This window comes from Chiloscyllium plagiosum, unplaced genomic scaffold (genome assembly GCF_037043375.1).
Source record: "Chiloscyllium plagiosum isolate Xiang-an unplaced genomic scaffold, Cpla_swu_hap1 HiC_scaffold_38, whole genome shotgun sequence".
Taxonomy (NCBI): Eukaryota; Metazoa; Chordata; class Chondrichthyes; order Orectolobiformes; family Hemiscylliidae; genus Chiloscyllium; species Chiloscyllium plagiosum.
The window spans coordinates 24,738,886-24,760,654 of NW_028270176.1; the positions used below are offsets into that span (position 1 = coordinate 24,738,886).

The 21,769-nt window shown below is 44.8% G+C and overlaps 1 protein-coding gene across 3 annotated transcripts in view; it reads left to right on the plus strand.

Moving 5' to 3' along the window:
- The first annotated feature begins 4,745 nt into the window (after positions 1-4,745).
- LOC122544193 (myelin-associated glycoprotein-like) overlaps positions 4,746-21,769 on the plus strand; it is a 40,951-nt gene continuing 23,927 nt past the window's right edge. The window contains exons 1-2 of one of the 3 annotated variants that reach the window (XM_087981046.1): positions 4,746-4,876; positions 17,614-17,673. In XM_087981046.1, coding sequence (XP_087837172.1) covers positions 4,849-4,876; positions 17,614-17,673 — 88 coding nt within the window. In that variant the 5' untranslated portion in view covers positions 4,746-4,848. Of the gene's footprint in view, positions 4,877-16,925; positions 17,137-17,613; positions 17,674-21,769 lie in introns of those variants that run through there. The other 2 variants (XM_087981047.1, XM_087981048.1) reach the window with 2 other exon arrangements.

Here is a 21,769-nt window from a genome sequence, read left to right on the forward strand (position 1 = left end):
GGATTTAGTGTGATCTTGTAAAATTTGCATTTTCCTCTCTGACGACATAGCTATGCAAGTCCATTGTTGTGAAAAGACGTTGCAACTGCTCAAATACAACCAGTGAAATTCCGGACTGTTTCTAAATAGTTAACTTGGAAAGCCGAGTTTTAAATAGTCTGCCAGATAAAGGGAACCTAAAATTTGTAAAGGAAGTTCTTTCACACTTGCTTTAATCTTGTGGGTTTGGGCAGTTGAAAGAGGAAGGAGGGAATGAGGAACTACATGTGTCCAAAAGTGACCAAGCAAGAGAACAAATGCAAACATTTGAACCAATCCATGGTAAGAAGCACATGCAATTTTCTTTCTCAAGACTTTTTTTCATGCCATGCACCTATAACCGCGTGAGTTATAGTTCTGAATACTTGCAGAGTGATTTAGGGTTGGCAAGATTCAAGGGATAATAGGAAAGTACGGGGAAAGAGGCTCAAGAGGGGAAAGAAATGGACAGACTCATTGAGTGGGCGTGCCTCTCTATTTGACGCTCATTACTGATTTTCTTTGAAGTAAGAACTTCCGATTGGAGACCATTTGGCAATTACAAAATGAATCTTGTTGTTCCAGACCTTGAGTTACACAACCCATTGCCACACTGAAACTTCACAAGGTTATTAATCTTCCTAAGTAAATCCACAAGCATATATCTGGTTTCTTTGACTACAGTATTAAACCCTTCAGCACTTGTGTAATGTTTCTGAAAGAGCAGTTTCTTGGCGAATGCTGGAAAGAGGGACTAATGCAGTTTTAGTGTAGTCCTGTGCAGGCTCAATGGGCCAAAGGGTCTTTTCTGTGCTGTATTGTACAGCCTAAAGAAAACGCCAATGTCGCAGCAGAGTGACGTGCATCAGACATGAAACGGACATCAAAATAACTAATAGAAAGTGAGGATTATAAATGTCAGCGATCAGAGTCGAAAAGTATGGCGCTAGAAAAGCACAGTCAGTCAGGTAACATCAAAGCAGCAGAAGAGTCCACGTTTCGGACATAAGCCCTTCATCAGGAATGTGGTCAGGTCCAAATTCAGATGTTCTGAATGTAGTCTGGAGTCTGTGCAGGATAAATCGGTTGAAAGGCTTCTGCCCGATATGTCCACTGCCCTGCTCCTCAGATGCTGCCTTGACTTGCTGTGCTTTCCCAGCACCACACCTTTTGATCAAAATAACTAAGTACACAATGGCAGAAATGAGCAAAGAGGAAGAGGTGGAAAGATGAAAAGGTTTTGAGATCTGATTGTGGAACAAGACTAGTACTATCATCAAGAATATTGTAAATAGGTACCAGGAATGTTGACAGAGACAATCACAGCCCACAAACAGATGCATGACAAAACTAAATATAATTTAATTTCCACAGTGTTCCCTGAGGTAAGTGATTTTGAACTACATTTAATATTGACTGAACTGTATAAATAGTGTGCTATTTCGGCTGGAATATACGGGGATATGGTTGTGGATTGGGTGGGAGATGTACGTGTAGTGCTTGCAAAAGAAGTGCTGGATTAGTACGGCAGTGGCTATTTTCACGGGGAGGATGGGGTTTCAGCTCGAGTTCCATCACAAACCAAATACAAATTACATCTTCACCTATTCGTACACCTTACTCAAAAATAATCAAGAAGGTTATGGAATTCTGTTTGAATGTTACTAGTTGTGCTCATCCAGCATGGTGTCATCCGGCAAATTCTGATATTACATCGGCAAAGTCACCACTGATCTCTTGTTATAAACAGCGGACAGATGATGAATTTTTACTTCAGGTGTGTCAGGCCTGAAGTAAGATGGGAGGTTAAGATGGTGGATCTTCATGGTAACCTCAATGGATACAAGTATTGAACCTGCAAGCTGGGAGCACTCACTATCACAAATCAGCTATGCAGCCAACTGAGCTGCAGCTAACAGGAAAACTGTAGGAAAATAATGGTCAAAGTTCAGTCGCCCTCAACAAGAATCGCAGGTTTCCCCAACAGTATTAAATGTACAGAGGAGAGGAATTGCTTTGGAATTTTTCAAAAATGCTTACTTTGTGAACTTGAATGTTACTTCGGTTACAATATGACTGTTTGAATATTGCATCATGACTAATGATGGATTTTCTTGTTCCTTTTCCTCTGCTTTTCAGCAGTAGAGGAATTCAAATACAGGAAAAAGATGAAAGCAATGTGCTCAGTAATTGTGAACACTGACGCCAGGGAAGATGTTGCATAATGGAGACCCTGAGGGGTTTTCTTCTCTATGGATAGACTCCACCACCCTGTCAGTTTGAAAATGCTGAGACATTATCACTTCTGACAGAATATGCATGAATCATTATCTGGTCTGGTGTATGCAATTTACAATCCATTTCTTGCCATTCTGGGTATCCCAGGTAATTTGTAATCTTGAGAATTGTGTGGTATTATCTCATTATACTTACTTCGTATCTGCTGAGTTTAATTAAAATGTGGCCATTCTCTACTGCAATGATTTAATTCGTATACTTTTTCAACGGTCCTCCAAAAAGTAAATTTCAGTCCCAAATAAATAATGATTCGGGTGAGTAGTGTTTCATTGTATTTTTGAATATTGGTGTGTCCTGCATGCTGATATTGATCCAGCGTCCTCTTGTAGGGAGGTGAGGCAGAATGCATTCTCACCATTATTCCAAGTTTGGCGAGTGGCTGTGCTTTATCAAAGGGTGTTGTCATGTTTTCCATTCTAATGCTTGACTTCTGTCCATTATAAAACAAACATTTAAATTAAACCAAAACAATATTGTAACTAGCACACAGTTTTTCAGTAGTACATACTGGTACATTAGCTTTATACGCCAATCAAAGCTTTTCACTGTGCCTCGGTACATGTGACAATAAATATATACAATTCAACCATGTTTATCATTTATATTATTTTAAAATGACACTATGCAATCCTTTGATGGACTGCAGCTAGGATATTTACGCACCTTCTCCCTGTTTCGATTATGTGCTTTGCCTCACTTGTCTGGTTTCTTTCTCTGTCTCTTACTACTGCCTGACGCTTTTGAACAAGAGAGTTTGCACGTTCTCCCTGTGTCTGTGCGGGTTTGCTCCGGTTTCCTCCCACAGTCCAAATATGTGCAAGTTAGGTGAATTGGCCATGCTAAATTTCCCGAAATGTTAGGTGCATTAGTCAGGGGCAAATGTAGGGGAGTGGGTTGCTCTCTGGAGGGTCGGTGTGGACTTGTTGGGCCGAAGAGACTGTTTCCACACTGTCGGGAATCGAATCTAATGTCCAATAACACAGAGGAAGCAGAACTTTTCAAAACGGGGTACAATTACTCAGTCACTGTTACTCAACTAAGGAAATGTATACAATTATATTGAAACCAACATTGTAAATCTTATTATAATAGTGACAAAGTCACTGCTTACAAAGCAAAAACAGGCAAGCCAAAGATTGGAAGGATGTTGTGAAACTTAAAAGAGTTCAGAAAAGATTTACAACGATATTGCTGGGGTTGGAGGGTTTGAGCTATAGGGAGAGGCTGAATAGGCTAGGGCTGTTTTCCCTGGAGCATTGGAGGCTGAGGGGTAACCTTACAGAGGTTTATAAAATCATGAGGGGTATGAATAGGATAAATAGACAAGGTCTTTTCCCTGGAGTGTGGGGAGTTCAGAACTAGAGGGCAGAGATTTAGGGTGAGAGGGGAAAGATTTAAATGGGACCTAAGGGGCAATGTTTTCACACAGAGGGTGGCGCGTTTATGGAATGAGGAAGTGGTGGAGGCTGAGACAATTACAACATTTAAGAGGCATTTGGATGGGTATATGAATAGGAAGGGTTTGGAGAGATGTGGCCAAGTGCTGGCAAATGGGACTGGGTTAGTTTCGGATATCTAGTCAGAAGCAAAAAAAAAGTGCAGGTGCTGGAATCCAAAATGAACAGGCAGGAGGTTGGAAGAACACAGAAAGCCAGGCAGCATCAGGTGGTGCGGAAGTCAACATTTCGGATGTAACCCTTCTTCAGGTATCTGGTCAGCATGGATGAGTCAGACTGAAGAGTCTGTTTTGTACTGTATATCTCAATGAATCTAAAAAGCAGTGCTTTTCAACTTTTAACTTCAGGATGTAGGCACGTCTGCCTCATTAAGCCCTCTGAGGAGAAAGTGAGGTCTGCAAATGCTGGAGATCAGAGCTGAAAATGTGTTGCTGGAAAAGCGCAGCAGGTCAGGCAGCATCCAGGGAACAGGAGAATCGACGTTTCGGGCATAAGCCCTTCTTCAGGAATGAGGAAAGTTTGTCCAGCAGGCTAAGATAAAAGGTAGGGAGGAGGGACTTGGGGGAGGGAGGTCGGAAATGTGATAGGTGGAAAGAGGTCAAGGTGAGGGTGATAGGTCAGACTGGTGTGGGGGCGGAGAGGTCAGGAAGAAGATTGCAGGTTAGGAAGGCGGTGCTGAATTCGATGGATTTGACTGAGACAAGGTGGGGGGAGGGAAAATGAGGAAACTGGTGAAATCCGAGTTCATCCCTTGTGGTTGGAGGGTTCCTAGGCGGAAGATGAGGCGCTCTTCCTCCAACCGTCATTTTGTTGTGGTCTGGCGATGGAGGAGTTAGCCCTCTGCCAATTGTCATCTACAAAAATGGGAATGGGCAGGTGGTGGTGCAATGATGATGTCCCTAGATTGATTAAGCAAATGCCAAATGACATTTTGGAAACATGAGTTCACCTCACTGCACGCACTCACAAATTTTTGGCTCATGAGCATCATTTTTGGAAAGAAATATCCTTTCTGACCTTGTCTGGTTTACAAATGACACCAGACAAATATCAAGATCTGCCTACTGAGGAATGAATGATTAGAAAAAAAAAACAACAGCCCAGTGAGTTGATGCTACTGATCATAAAAATCATACTTTCATTGTTATTCATTGTTCTTAGGTGACATTTGTGGGCATTTGTCATCATAAAAACAAAATGATTCACTTCAACATTTCTAGTGGTATCTCTGAGTGAATCTGTGCTAACTGTTGTTTTGTCATGGCGTCTAAGTGTCTTACCTATTCACGTTTCTGAACAGTTAACAGGTAGCGATTGCAATCTTTGCCCGGTGCAAGTATGATCTTTCAAAATGTGTCACCTATTACTTGATGGCGATGACAGCAGCAGACCTGTCAATTATTTCACCAGTGTTATACTCAATTGAATTATTGGCATTTTCTTTTCCAGAAACTATCCATCGTTGACTCCAGTATGTCGAACAAAAACTGTCCTGGTTTATATAACAACAGACTGCTCTGTATGGTTTACTGTTGCATTTACTTTTGATCACTTTACAGCCATCTGTTGTCACAAGTTGAAGAGCAAATATTGTGCACAGGAAATGGCAGCTGTGGTAGTAGGGATTCTGTGCGCTCATAGTTGTTTGAAGAACATTCCCTGATACTTTCTGTTGGAATCTTTGTACTTAATTAACAACTGGCCTTGGTATTGCTGAATAAGACCAAAATTTCATATTTTAACCGTATGCCTAACATTTTCTTATTTTGGCCAGATTAAGACTCCTTTTCTGCCATTTCTGGTTATTGTGGTGCTTAATGATCTCACCATGAGAAAAATAATCGTTGTGAGCAAAGCTCGTCTTCCTCTTGTAGAATGTGGGAAGTAAGGGTCCCCATTAGTGTCCCCACTGACTTCATCTGCAGGAAGTGCACCCACCTCCAGCTCCTCGGAAACTGTGTGAGGGAGCTGGAGCTAGATGAACTTCAGATCACTTGGGAGGTGGTGGGGGTAATTGAGAGGAGTTACAGAGAGGTAGTCTCACCTCAGGTACAGGAAAAAGGTAGATGGGTTACAGTCAGGACGGAATGGGAGCAGGCAGATAGTGCAGGGATACCCTGTGGCAATTCCCCTTAAGAATAAGTGTACCATTTTGGATACTGTTGGAGGGGCATGACCTGCCAGGGGAAAGCCATAGCAGCCAGGCCTCTGGCACTGAGCCTGGCTCTGTGGCTCAGAAGGGAAGGGGAGAGAATAGAAAAGTGCTAGTGGTAGGAGACTCAACAGTTAGAGGAACGGACAGGAGATTCTGTGGTCACAAACGGGTCTCCCAGAAAGTATGCTGCCTCCCAGGTGCCAGAGTTCGTGATGTCTCTGATCAAGTCAACAGGATTCTGAAGGAGGACAGTGAGCAGCCAGATGTTGTGGCACCAATGACATAGCTAGGAAAAGGGATGAGGATCTAAAAAGTGATTTCAAGGAGTTGGGTTGGAAGTTAAAAAGCAGGACAAGCAGAGTAGTAATGTCAGGAGATTAGTAATCCACTCCCTGGTGCAGGAGGGGGAGGCTTCAGATACGTAGATCATTGGAGTACCTTCTGGGAAAGGTGGGACCTGTACATGAAGGACGGGTTGCACTTAAACTGGAGGGGCACCAATGGTTAGAGCAAATTGGGAGGGTTTAAATTAGTTTGGCAGGGGGATGGGAACCAGAGTGACAGATCAGGGGAGAGCGTAGTTGTTGAACAGGCAGAAAAAGAATGCAGAGAGTCTGTCAGGAAAGATACAGAATTGACAGGGCAAAGAGATGGGTTAAAGTGTGCTTGTTTCAATGCAAGAAGTATCAGAATTAAGAGTGATGAACTTAGAGCAGGGATCAGTACTTCAAACTTCGATGTTGTGGCCATAATGGAGACATGGATTTCACAGGGGCAGGAAAGGTTGCTGAATGTTCCATCATTTAGATCTTTTTAAAAGAGGAGGAGAGTAGTGTTGTTAATTAGAGTGTGCATTGCAGCTTGAGAAAGAGGGTTGATGAAGAGGGATTGTCTACTGAGTCAGTATGGGTGGAAGTCAAGAACAGGAAAGGAGCAGTCACTTTATTGGGTGTTATCTATAGACCCCCCCCAATAGCAGCAGAGAGATGGAAGAACAGATTTGTACAGCAGATCTTGCAAAGGTGTAGATGTAACAAAGTTATTGTTATGGGTGTCTTCAACATCCCCAATATTGATTGGAACCTCCTCAGTTTGGATGGAGCTGATTTTGTCAGGTGTGTCCAGGAAAGATTTCTGATTCAGTATGTAGATAGGCTGACTGGGGCGGGGGGGGGGGGGGGGGGGGGGGAGGGTGTTGCATTTTGGATTTGGTGCTAGGCAACAAACCAGGCCAGGTGTCAGACCTCTTGGTGGGAGAGCATTTCGGTGACAGTGACTACAACTGCTTCACCTTTACTGTGGCCATGGAGAGGGATTGAAACAGACAGAATGGTAAGGTATTTAACTGGGGGAAGGGAAATTATACTGCTATTAGACAGGAGCCATGGAAAATAAATTGGGAAAATTTGTTCTATGGGAAATGCACAACAAAAATGTGAAGGCTGTTTAAGAAGCACTTGTTGCGAGTGCTGGATAACTTTGTCCCACTGAGACAGGAAAGAACAGTACAGTGGATGGCAAGAGCAGCACAGCTTCTAGTCAAAAGGGAGAAGGAAGCTTACTTAAGGTTGATGAAGCAAGGATCTGGCACAGATTTACAGGATTACAGGGTAGCTCGGAAAGAACTCAAAAACGGACTGAAGAGAGCTAGGTGGGGGCATGAAAATGCCTTGGCGGGAAGGATTAGAGAAAACCCAAAGGCGTTCTACATGTATGTGAGGAATAAGAGAATGACCAGAGAGAGGTAGGGCCGAACAGGGATAGTGGAGGGAACTTGTTCCTGGAGTCTGAAGAGTTAGAGGAGGCCTTCAATGAATTTTTTGCTTCAGTATTTATGAGATGGGGGACCTTGTTAATAGTGGGAACACCGTGGACCAGGCTAATAGGCTTGAACAGACTGATATTAAGAAAGTGGATGCACTGGAAATTCTGGGAAGCATCAAGATAGATAAGTCCCCAGGGCCAGACCAAACATATTCAAGTTTACCATGGGAAGTGATGAATGAGATTGCTGCACCTCTGGTGATGATCTTGGCATCCTCACCCTCCATGGAAGTAGTACTGACTGACTAGAAGGAGGCGAATGTTGTTCCTCTGTTCAAGAAAGGAACTAGGGAAATCCCTGGGGATTACAGACCGGTCAATCTTACATCTGCGGTAAGCAAGGTACTGGAAGGTTTCTGCGAGGTAGGATTTATGACTATCTGAAAAAACAAAGTTTGATTAAAGATAGTCAGCTTAGCTTTATGAAGTTAAAAATCACACAACACCAGGTTATAGTCCAACAGGTTTAATTGGAAGCACACTAGCTTTCGGAGCAACGCTCCTTCATCAGGTGGCAGTGGAGGGCTCAATCCTAACACACAGAATTTCAAATCATAGCTTTGTGAAGCGCAGGTCGTGCCTCACAAACCTTATTGAGTTCTTTGAGGATGTGACGAGACAAGTTGATGAAATTCGAGCAGTGGATGTGGGGTGTATGGATTTCAGTAAGGCATTTGATAAGGTTCCCCTTGGTAGGTTCATTCAAAAAGTTAGGAGGTATGGGATACAGGGAAATTTGGCTGTCTGGATACAGAATTGGCTGGCCGACAAACAACAGCCAGTGGTAGTGGATGGTAAGTGGAGGTCGGTGACCAGTGGTGTCCCACAGGGATCTGTCCTTGGGCCTCTGCTCTTTGTAGTTTTTATAAATGACTTGGATGAAGAAGTGAAATGGTTGGTTAGTAAGTTTGCTGATGACACAAAGGTCGGTGGTGTTGTAGATAGTGTTGAGCACTGTTGCAGGCTGCATAAAAACATTGGCAGGATGCAGAGCTAGACTGAGAAGTGGCAGATCGAGTTCAACCTGGATAAATGTGAAGTGACTCATTTTGGAAGACTGAATTTCAATGCTGAATACAGGGTTAAAGACAGGATTCTTGGGAGTGTGGAGGAACAGCAGGATCTTGGTGTCCATGTACATAGATCCCTTAAAGTTGCTACTCAAGTTGATAGGGTTGTTAAGAAGGTTAATGGTGTTTTGTCTTTCATTAACAGAAGAATTGAGTTTAAGAGCTGAGAGGCTTTGCTGCAACTCTATAAAAGCCTGGTTAGACCACACTTGGAATATTGTGTCCAGTTCTGGTCACCTCATTATAGGAAGAATGTAGATGCTTTATAGAGGGGGCAGAGGAGATTTACCAGGATGCTGCCTGGATTGGCCGACTTGTATAATGAAGAGAGATTGAATGAGCTAGAGCTTTTGACACTGGAGAAAAGAAAGAAGAGAAGTGACTTGATAGAGATGTGCAAGGTAATAAGAACATAAGAACTTAAGAACTAGGATAAGGAGTAGGCCATCTGGCCCTTTGAGCCTGATCCATCATTTAATAAGATCATGGCTGATCTTTTCGTAGACTCAGCTCCACTTACCTGCCCGCTCATCGTAACCCTTAATTCCTTTACTATTCAAAAAAAATCTACCTTCGCTTTAAAAACATTTACTGAAGTAGTGTCAACTACTTCACTGAGCAAGGAATTGCACAGATTAACAACCCTCTGGGTGAAGAAGTTCCTTTTCAATTCACTCCTGAATCTGCTCCCTCTAATCTTGAGGCTATGACCTCCTGTCCTAGTTTCACCTGCCAGTGGAAACATCCTCTCTACTTCCATCTTGTCGATTCCCTTCATAATTTTATATGTTTCTATAAGATCCCCCTCAATCTTCTGATTTCCAAAGAACTTAATCCCAATCTTCTCAGTCTCCCCTCATAAGACAAGCCCCTCAACTTTGGAATCAACCTAGTGAACCTCCTCTGCACCCCCTCCAGTGCCTTTCTCAAGAAAGGAGAACAAAACAGCACACAGTACGCCAGGTGTGGCCTCGCCAGCACCTTGCACAGTTACAACATAATCTCCTCACTTTTAAACTCAACCCCTTTCACAATGAAGGACGAAATGCCAGCACTGACCCTCTGACAATGCAGCACTCCCTCAGCACTGACCCTCTGACAGTGCAGCACTCTCTCAGTATTGACCCTCTGACAGCGCAGCACTCCCTCAGTATTGACCCTCTGACAGTGTGGCTCTCCCTCAGTACTAATCTTCCAACAGTGCGGTGCTCTCCCAGTGCTGACCTTCCAACAGTGCGGCGCTCTGTCAGCACGGACCCTCAGTGCGACTCTCCCTCAGTACCGACCTTCTGACAGTGCAGCACTCCCTTCATACTGACCCACACTGACAGTGTGGCTCTCCCTCAGTACTGACCCTCCAACAGTGCAGTGCTCCCTCAGCACTGACCCTCAGTGCGACTCTCCCTCAGTACCGACCTTCTGACAGTGCAACACTCCCTTCATACTGACCCACACTAACAGTGTGGCATTCACTCAGCACTGACCCTCAATGCGACTCTCCCTCAGTACCGACCTTCTGACAGTGCAACACTCCCTTCATACTGACCCACATTGACAGTGTGGCATTCACTCAGCACTGACCCTCCAACAGTATGGCATTCTCTCAGTACTGACCCTCCGACAGTGCTGCATTCCTTCAGTATTGACCCTCTGACAGTGTGGCTCTCCCTCAGTACTAATCTTCCAACTCTCTCAGTAATGCCCCTCCAAGAGTGCAGCACCCTCTCTGAACTGACCCTCTGACAGTGTGGCTCTCCCTCAATACCTACCCTCCGCAGTGCCTGTCCTTCAGTACTGACTTTCCAGTATAGAGGCACAACAACCGACCCAACCTCCACCTGAGGTGTTAAAGTCAATGGAGGAGGAGGAAAGGGAGGAGGTGGGAGAATGGATAAACAGTGAGAAACGTCCAGAATCGGAAAATGCGTCAGGCCCCCACAGGCCCATAGCTAAAAGGAAAGAGGCAGCTGCAAGATGGACACACCAGCAACTCATCTCATGATGAAGGTGTGCCGAGGGATGGCCACCAACAGAAAAAGAGGTTCACACCATGGGGAAGAAGGAGAGGAATACCCACCAATCCAGAAACAGCCAATGTCCCAAGGGGTCTGATAAAACCCGACAGCCAGCCTTCAGAAATCACAGCTCTGGGCAACCGGGAGCAGCAACATTCAGAACTAGGAACAGAGCACGACAGTGCCTCTGTCAGACTCAGAATCGGAACTGAAAACCAAAATGCTTGAAATGACCATGGGTCAGGCAGCATTCATGGAGAAAGAGCAAGCTAAATTTCAAGTCTCGATGACTGTCCATCAGAACCTGAACTTCCTGGTTTTGCTCCCACCCTAATGACACCAAATTCGGACATTTCCTCCCAGGGAGGAAAATGGCAGCTACCTCAGTGCAGAGAGTGTTCAACAGTTACCCTACAACACCAGGATGTAGAGAGTCCACCAGTGACAAGATCGCCGGTGAATGGACAATGGGTCAATGGGTAATTCCATGAACTCTCAAAATGTGTTTTAAAATTGCCTTTATTAATATGTGTAGCTTTAAATGTATTGTAAAATGTGTTTCCACGCTAGCTTTACCTGGCCAAAGTCAAAGCAGATCCCCTGTTTCTGCAGGAGTGTAGGGTACCGCACCTTAGCAGCTACAGGAGATGGTCAAGCTAATGGGCCAACGGGCCTTCGATTTGGTTGGGGAGAAGGGAAACGGTTATTGTTCTTCCTACCTGGGTACTCTACTGTGAGGAGGCAACTTCACTACCTCCGAGGTTAAGGAGGTGTTGGGTGGCCGACTCCTCGTAGCAGACGTTACATAGAGCAACATTCCCAAGATTAATTAATATATAAGCCCCGTTAGTAAAGAGTGAGTGGCTGGCCATTCTGCAGCAGCTCCCACTATAACATCACCATCTTCCACAAGCAGGAGGGAGGAGATTTGAAATTGGTGACTAATTTCATGCTGAATGCAAATGACAAAACTCTGTCTAAAGTCATCACTAAACGTGTCAGGTCTGCTCTGGGATCAGTGATTCACCCTGACCGAACCTGTGCTGTAGTTGGCAGGACGATCTCTGAAAGCCTTGTGCTCCTCAGGGATACAATTGCCTATTTGTAGGATAGAGGGAGTGGACACTTGCCTCATCGACCTGGACCAGGAGAAGGCCTTTTACAGGATATAGCACATGTACATGTGGAATGTACTCTCCAAAATGGGGTCTGGGAAGGGAATACACAATTGGATCCAATTGCTTGCCACAACATTGTTAGTGCAGTCTCAATGGGTAGGAATCAGGAAGCTTGTCGATCAGATCTGGAGTCAGGCAGGGCTGCCCACTCTCTCCTGCCTTGTTTGTGTGTTGCATAGAGCCCTTTGCTGAGTACATCAGAAAGATTGTGAGCCCAAGAGGGTGACTTTTCCAGGCAGCGAGGGCCAGCAGCTCCAAGCCTCCCTGTACATGATTGATGTCACCATTTCTGCTCAGATCCGCTGTCAAAGCACAGACTCATTGGAATCTGTGACCATTCCAAACTGGCCTCGGGAGTCAAAGAAAATCAAGGCAAGAGCTAAGCAATGTTCTTTGGGAACTGGGCTGACCAATCCTTTATCCCCTCCACCATCAGGACAGGTTACCTGAAGATGCTGGGACTATGGTTTGGAGGGGCTGAGGCATGTGAAAATTTTTCAGAGAAGTGCAGCACCAAAGTGAAGCAGAAACTAGTCTTTTGGGAGCACGGCTCCCTCTCCATTATGGGTAAAAACCTGGTCATCAAATGTGAGGCACTCTCTCTGTTGTTGCATATAGCGCAGGGCTGGCCTATTCCCAGAACCTGCACCATTACAGTCACCTGAACCATCTTCCAGTTCATCTGGAGGTCTAAGATAGACCGGATCTGCAGGGACTGCCTGCACAAAGCTATCAATAAGGGGGGCGGGGGGGGGGGTAGGGCAATAATCTACCCTCATCCTAATGGCCACTTTGAGTGTGATCCTTGATAGGCAAATACCAAGTGTCACTACATACTGAGGTTCTACCTGTCCCCGCTGTTGCAAAGATGGGACTGGCCTCGATGCCGCGGAATGCTCCAAGACCATTCTATATCATAAGTCCTTCATGGAGAAATTTGCAAAAAAAAACAAATCAACCATAAGTTCATCAGGAAGCAGTCAACACGTAGGATCCAAAGACCCTGAGGGAAAAGGAGAGAATAGATCCTGTCATGTGGTTCCCTGAGCAGACTGTCAAAGTCATTTGGCAGAATGCCTCATCTAACGAGCACCAAGACATCACTTGGCCTGCAGTGAGAAGGGCAATACCTGTGAGATCCTTCATGTACACTTTTGGAGAAGATTTGTAGCTCAGGTTGAGGTTCAGGTTGTAAGTTTCCTCGCTGAACTGGCAGGTTTGGTTTCAGACATTTCGCCACCATGTTAGTTAGGTAACATCATCAGTGATCCTCTGGTGAAGTGCTGGTGTTCTGTCCCACTTTCTATTTAGGTGGGTGATATCATTTCAGGTTCTTTTTCTCAGAGATTGGTAAATGGGGTCCAAATCAATGTGTTTATTGAGTTCTGATTTGAATGACAGTCCTCTAGGAAATCCTGTGTGTGTGTCTCTGTTTAGCCTGTCCTAGGATGGATATGTTGTCCCAGTCAAAGTGATGTCTTTCTTCGTTTATATGTAAGTATACTAGTAATAGTGGGCCATGCCTTTTTTGTGGCCAGTTGGTGTTCATGTGCCCTGGTGGCTAGTTTCCTGCCTGGCTGTCCGATGTAGTGTTTATTAGTCCTTGCATGGTATTTTGTAAATTACATTCATTTTGCTGGTTGTTCGTATAGGATCCTTTGGGTTCATCAGTAGTTGTTTTTCTATGTATTGGTAAATTTGTGTGTTACCATGATGCCAAGAGGTCAGAGTAGTCTGGTAGTCATCTCTAAGATGTCTTTGATATATGGTATTGTAGCTAGAGTCTCTGAGCATGTTATCTACTTTGTTTGGGTTTGCTGTTAAAGAATTGGTGGACTGTGTTTATTCTTCTTGAATATGCTGTATTTTCTTCTCCTGGCTGCTGCAATGTATTGTGGCCCATTTAAGTAATGTCCTGATGCAGCTACGTTTGTGGGTTTTGGGATGATTGTTTAAATGGGCATCCATCCTTGGACACGCTAAACAGAGACATGCATGGAAATTCTGAGAGGCCTGGCATTTAAACCAGAACTCAATGAATAGACACATCGATCTGGACCCCATTTACCAAACTCTGAGAAAAAGAACCGGAAATGATATCAACCACCCTAACAGACCAAGACACATAAATAGAAAGCAGGACAGAACACCAGCACTTCACCACAGTCTCACTGATGATGTTACCTAGCATGGTGATGAAAAGTCTGAAATCAAACCTGCCAGCTCAGCGAGCAAACCAACAACCTGATACTTCATGCATGCCTGGTTGGTCTGCACCACCACACGCTGCCCTTGAAGCAGCTCCGGTGGCAGGGGATGAGATCGTCACACATCTGCTGGAATGTGCCTTTGTAAAGGAAGTCTAGAGAGATGCAGTACTTTGTCTCGAGGTTCATCCCGAGCAGTTCCGTGCCATGGGATTCCGTGCTCTATGGTCTGTTCCTGGGATGCACACCTGGAGGACCATCAACTCACTGAAAGATGCTCTTTGGTCTGCCTGAAACTTGTTGACCTTCCAGAACAAGGAGTTGACCCTGACTAAGTGTTGCAGACTGGCATATCCCAACGTTCAGAACTACATGCTGAGTGAAGCACTAAAGCTTGGGGAAGCTATTGCCAAGGTGCAGTGGGGAAAGACCGTCTTCTGGGGTCTTTCTGCTGAAGTTAAATGGGGATCCATTCAGTTTTCAGACCCTCCAACTAAAAATGTATGTAAATACAGTATTGTATGTGTTGGTGAGGACTTTGGTTTTTTGGGATAGAGTCAAACTCAAATGTGTGTTTGTTTCCTTGATCTGCAACTGTGCATCACAGGACTGTGTTTGTAACTATGTACATATATAAAGGTATTTTTATGAATAAAGTACATACTTGAAATTAAAAAGGACGTTCTCCCAGGACAAGACTACCCCATTGCACTTTGGGTGTGCTAACCCCTGCAATGTCCCCAAAAGCAGGAAATTCGACTGCAAAGTTTGTCACAGTGGGGGACTGCGTTCACACTCTTAAAAAGATTTAAAAGCTAAAAGCAGATTATTTCAATATTGGCCAATAAAGAGTGCTCCTTTGAGAATACTACTGTATTTTAGCTGTTTCTCTTTAGGTGCTATTCCACCACATTCTGCCTCCTTTTACATTACTGCACACTGCAAAAAACATAGATGGTACCCAATGACTATGCGTGGACTATTGCAACGGCAATGCAGTTGTAAAGTCTGAGTCATATCCTTTTCCACTTTTGGAAGGCTGTATTGAAAAGGTGGGATAAGCAATCCATATTTCTTAATTAGATTTAGAGGATAGTGGCAAGTATCTTTATAGAATTTGGTCTTTTATGACACTCAATGAACAGTTCAGCACCCCCACAGCACTGATTCTCTGACAATGTAACACTCCCTCAGTACTGACCCTCTGACAGTGCAGCACTCCGTGAGCACTGACCCTCTGACAGTGTGGTACTCCCTCAGCACTGACCCTGCAACAATGCGACATTCCTTCAGCACTGTTCCTCCGACAGTGCAGCACTCCCTCAGCGCTGACCCTCCGACAGTGCAGTACTCCCTCAGCGCTGACCCTCCGACAGTGCGGCACTCCCTCAGTGCTGACCCTCCAACAGTGCAGTACTCCCTCAGTACTGACCCTCTGACAGTGCAGTACTCCCTCAGCGCTGACCCTCCGACAGTGCGGTGCTCCCTCAGCACTGACCCTCCAACAGTGTGGTACTCCCTCAGCACTGACCCTCCGACAGTGCAGTACTCCCTCAGCGCTGACCTTCCGACAGTGCGGCACTCCCTCAGCACTGACCCTCCGACAGTGCGGCACTCCCTCAGCACTGACCCTCCGACAGTGCGGTGCTCCCTCAGCACTGACCCTCTGACAGTGCGGCGCTCCCTCAGCACTGATCCTCCAACAGTGCAGCACTCCCTCAGCACTGACCCTCCGACAGTGCGGCACTCCCTCAGCACTGACCCTCTGACAGTGCGGCGCTCCCTCAGCACTGACCCTCCGACAGTGCAGTACTCCCTCAGCACTGACCCTCTGACAGTGCGGCCCTCCCTCAGCACTGACCCTCCGACAGTGCAGCACTCCCTCAGCACTGACCCTCCGACAGTGCGGCAGCCCCTCAGCACTGACCCTTCGACAATGCAGCACTCCTTAGTACTGACCCTCAGATTGTGCTCCACTCCCTCAAAACTGACCCTCTGACAGTGCAGCGCTCCCTCAGTACCAATCCTTCGACAGTGCGGCACTCCCTCAGTACCAATCTTCCGTAAATGCACCCCTCCCGAGAATAAATTTTTAATAAAGTTGAGTTCCTGGTAAACAATAGTGCTTGCCCCTAATTGCCTTTTCTGGAGTCAGTTAAGTGGAAATGGAGTCCATATGACAGTGGAACTGGATTCAGGAGGAGCAATATCCCGTGTTATCTGCCTCCAGAGGCTCTGAGATCAGCAACTGAGAGAAATGTTCCCAGTATTGCTCCTGGACCTCGGGAGAAATATTTGCTGTGCAGGAGAAATTGGAGGAGGAGACCACATTACCAAGGAGGTTAGATCAAATGAGGATGGCTGGTTGCTGATTGTGTAATATTGTGAACATGAAGTTCCTCAGTGACTACTGAGCGATTCTTAGTCATTGTACTAACAGGCATGTTCAAATTGCCATTTGGAAATCATCCTCAATTCTACTAGCTGCGCTACTCCATTGAAAGTAATGTCTCCAAAAACAGCCCGTTCCTCAATCAAGCTCACATTATTCAAAAACAGGTTTCATCAGCTGGTTTCTCAGGAAATGAAACCTCCACCCATTTCTGGAGAAAATACTCTGAGAGCAGTATTCAAGTTATTAGTTATATCAATATCTAGGCACTGCCTCAGCACTGATCCTCCTATACTGCGGCACTCTCTGACAGTGTGGTACCCCTTCAGCACTGATCCTCCGACAGTGTGGTTCGCCCTCATTACTGAACCTCTGACAACACGGCAGTCCTTCTTAATACTGGAGGATGTCAGCCTGAGCTTTGAGGTGAAGTCCCAACCTGGCCGTAATCTGATGCAGGAGGAGCAAGAGAGAGAAAGAGCAAAATCAAAAGAGAACAGGAGACAAAGCAAGTTGGACACAGTAAGTCAGAGACAGAAGCGGGTTTAAGTCTAAGAGAGACACAAATTGTGAGGGAGAGAGCTAGTGAGAGACAGTTTGAGGGCTACAGATTACAAAAGAGAAGAAGAAACAAAGAAACGGTGGAAGAGATAGAGACAGCGGGAGAAAACAGAGACAGAAAACCAAGATAGAGAAGAAATTAGAGAGAGGCAGAGAAAGTGAGTGGAGACAGAAAGAAATCGAGAGGGAAACAGATGGATGGTGAGAAAGATAGAGACAGACAAATTAGAAAAAACAGAAACCATGAAAGAGAGAGAGATGAAAGAGACAGAGAAAGAACAGCAATTGACAGGGAGAGAGAGAAAGACAGACAGAGGGAGTGACAGAAAGAAAGAGATAGTGATAACTCAAAACTTTAACTCTGTAAAATGTGTACTTGAACACTGGTTGTTGTGTTTGATGAAGTATTTTATTAAAATGTCTCTTTTTTTTGTTTAGGTGAGGAACTGAAGATGGGAAGAATGGCTGTGGTATTGATAACTCTCAGATTGCTGTCAGGTACGAAGCAATTATTACCTAATCTCGCCAAAAGGACATGATTCAGGCCATCATGCCTGGCTGGCTCTTTGAAAGATCTCTCCACTTAGCTTCAGTCTTCTCATGCTTACCACCCTCCCCACCCTGCACTGTCCTTGCAATCTCTTCCCCCTGCAGTATTTCACTGACACCACTGTTTTCAAAGGTTCCTACTGAATGTACTCCCACTTCCTTTCAGACAAAGGAACTCAGAGTACAAAAACTTGTTGAGTCAAAAAACCAATTCTCCTCCTCTCCCTCCCCCTCCTCCCATTCTTTTCCTGATTCTCTCCAATCTGTCTCCCTCTGGTGACTGACACCCTCCACCCCCCACCCCCAACCTCCCAGACAGATATCTGTCTGTCCTTAAATAGCAAGATTAAGCATGTCAGTGAGGTATGCAGCAACCAGTGTCCTATACAACTGTTGCAAAATGGTTGCACTACATCTCTTTTTCAATAAAATCTGATATTGTGTTTGCCTTCTCATTAAGTACATAAAGACAGTGTCCACAGCCTTACTGCAGACTGTCTATACTATGGCACAAGTGCATTCCATTCTTCAACTCCAAAGAAACAACACTGTTTTGAATTTTGTTGATTTCAATTTTGATTTTTTTTTTAAACAGTGCCTCTTCCAGAGGCTGACACCCTTTAATCTGCTTTCGAGTCATAGAGACATATAGCACGGAAACAGACCCTTTGTTCAAATGCGTCCACGCCGACCAGATATCCCAAACAAATCTAGTCCCACCTGCCACCACCCGGCACATATCCCTCTAAACATTTCCTTTTCATAACCTATCCAGATGCCTTCTAAATGTTGCAATTGTACAAGCCTCCACCACCACTTCCTCTGGCAGCCCATTCCATACAGGTACCACCCTCTGCGTGAAAAAATTGCCCCTTAGGTCTCTTTTATATCTTTCCCCTCTCAACCTAAACCTATGCCCTCTAATTCTGGACTCCTTCATTCCCTGTCTATTTACCCTATCCATGCCCCTCATGATTTTGTAAACCTCTATAAGGTCACCCCTCACCCTCCGGTGCTACAGGGAAAACAGTCCCAGCCTATTCAACTTCTCCCTGTAGCTCAGATCCTCCAACCCTGGCAACATCCTTGTAAATCTTTGCTGAACTCTTTCAAGTTTCACAACATCTTTCCGATAGGAAGGAGACCAGAATTGCACACAATATTCCAACAGCGGCCTAACCAATGTCCTGTACAGCCGCAATATGACCTCCCAACTCCTGTACTCAATACTCTGACCAATAAAGGAAAGCATACCAAACACTGCCAATTAAATCTGAATAAACACTTTTCACTTGGCTCAAAAGACCGGCACTTTATTAGATCCTGAAAGGTCTTTTCAGATTGGATGTGGCAAGGATGTATCCTTTTAGAGTCACACAGTAGGGAAACAAACCCTTTGGTCTAACCGGTCCATGCTGGCTATTATCCCAAACTCAACCAGTCCCAACTGCCTGCACTTGGCTCATGCCCCTCCAAACATTTTTTATTCATGTAATTATCCAAATGTCTTTTAAATGTTGTAACTGTACCTGCAACCACACTTCCTCTGGAAGTTCATTCCACATACAGACCACTCTTTGTGTAAAAACGTTGCCCCCATGTCTTTTTTAAATCTTTAGCCTCATCCCTTAAAAATATGCCACCTATTCTTGAAATCTCCCACCATTGGGTAAAGACACGTGCCATTCACTTTATCTATACACCTCATGATTTTACAAACCTCTTTAAGATCATCCCTCAACTTCCTACACTCCAGTGATAAAAGTCCCAGGCTATCCAGCCGCTCTCTTCCATTCCGAGCAACATCCTGGTAAATCTTTTCTGAACCTTCTTCAGCTTAATAATATTCTTCCCCAGATAAATGGATGTTTTTTTTTCCCTGATTGGAGATCAGTGGCTAGTGGTGTGCGTCAGAGATCAGTATTGAGACCTCAATTGTTTACAATTTACAAAGATGATTTAGAGTTGGGGACCAAGTGTAGTGTGTCAAAGCTCGCAGGTGACACTGAGATAAGTAGTCGAGCAAAGTGCGCAGAGGACACTGAAACGCTGCAGTGGGTTATGGACAAGGCTCTGGTCAATGAGTACAATGTTGGTAAAGGCCATCCATTTTGGTAGGAATAATGACAAAATGGACTATTAGTTAAATGGTAAAAAATTGCAGCATGCTCCTGTGCAGAGAGGCTTGGGTGTCTTCTGCATGAATCATGAAGAAGTTGGTTTGCAGGTGGAGCAGGTAATCAAGAAGGCAAATAGAATATTGTCCTTCATTGCGAGACAAATAGAGTTTAAAATAGAGAGTCCGTGCTGCAGCTGTATAGTGTGCTGGTGAGGCCACACCTGGAGTACTGTGTAAAGCTTTGACCTCATTATTTGAGAAAGTATGTACTGGCACTGAAGTGGGGTGCAGAGGAGGTTCACCAGATTGAGTCCGGAATTAAGAGGGTTGGCTTATGAGGAGAGATTGAGTAGACCGGAACTATGCTCACTGGAGTTTAGAAAGATATAAAATTATGAAAGGAATAGATAGGAAAGAAGCAGGGAGGTTGAGTCCACTGGTGGGTGTAACCAGAACTAGGGGGCACAGCCTCAAAGTAAGGGGGAGCCAATTTAGGATTGCATTGAGGAGGAACATTTTCACCGAAATCTGTGGAATTCCCTGCCCAGTGAAGAAGTTGTGGTTGCCTCACTGATTTTTTTTTTAAGGCAAACTTAGATTTTTGAACAGTAAAGGAATTAAGGATTCTAGTGAGCAGGCGAGTACGTGGAGCTGAGTCCACGAAAAGATCAACCGTGATCTTACTGAACTGTGGAGATGGCCTACTCCTGCTACTATTTCTGATGTTCTTATAACAAGGCAGCCAGAATGGCACACAGTACTACAGAAAAGGCCTCACCAATGTCCTTTACAACCTCAACATGAATTCCCAACTCCTATACTCAAAGGTCTGAGCAATGAAGGCAAGCATAGTATACATCTTCTTAACTACCCTGTCTACATGTGATGCAAACTTCAAAGAATTATGCATCTGAACCTGTAGGTCCCTCTGTTCTACAACTCTACCCAAGGCCCTACAATTATTGTATGACACTTGCCCTTGTTGGTTTTACCAAAATGCAATACCTCATATCTATCCAGTTAAACTCCATCTATTACTCTTCAGACCATTGACTCAATCAATCAGGATCACTTTGGAATCTTAGACAGCCATCTTCACTATTAATGATGCCACCAGCTTTGGTGTCATCACAAACTTACTAACCATGCCTTTTATATTCTCATCCATGACAAACATAAGGGGATCCAACACCAATCCCTGTGGAACACCACTGGTCTCAGATCTCCAGCCCGAAAAACAACCGTCCACCACCACTCTCTATCTCCTGCTGTTAAGCCGATTTTCTTTCCCATTGGCAAACTCACCCTGAATCTCATGTGATCCAAATTTACTAATTAGTCTATCATGCAGAACCTTGTCAAAGGCTTTACTAAGTCCAAGTAAACAATGTCTATTGCTCTGCCCTCATCAACTTCTTTGTTACTTCCTCAAAAACTCAATCAAGTGGGTGAGACACGATTTCCCTCACACAGAAGCATGCTGTCTGTCCCTAATCATTCATTGCCTCTCCAAATGCATCTAAATCCCAACTTTCAAAATCACCACCAACAACTTAGCCACCACCCACAGGTCTATCGTTCCCAGGCTTTTCCTTGCAGCCTTGCTTAAACAATGGCACTGTCCAGTCACCCTGCACCTCACCCGTGGCTATAGATGATACCCGTGGCTATTTCCGAATGAGCACTGCAAATTCCTCCCTAACTTCCCACAGCACCCTGGGATACACTAGATCAGGTCTTGGGGATTTATCCACTTTTATGGCTCTGTGCTAAATTTGCCATTTTAAAACAGAACATGTATGTGACTTTGGAACTCATTGCCTCAGGCAATGGTACAAGTGGGAACTGTAAATATTTTTAAGGCGGGGTGGATTCTTGTTGGGCTGGGGAATCAGCGGTTATTGGGATAGTTGGGAATGTGGAATT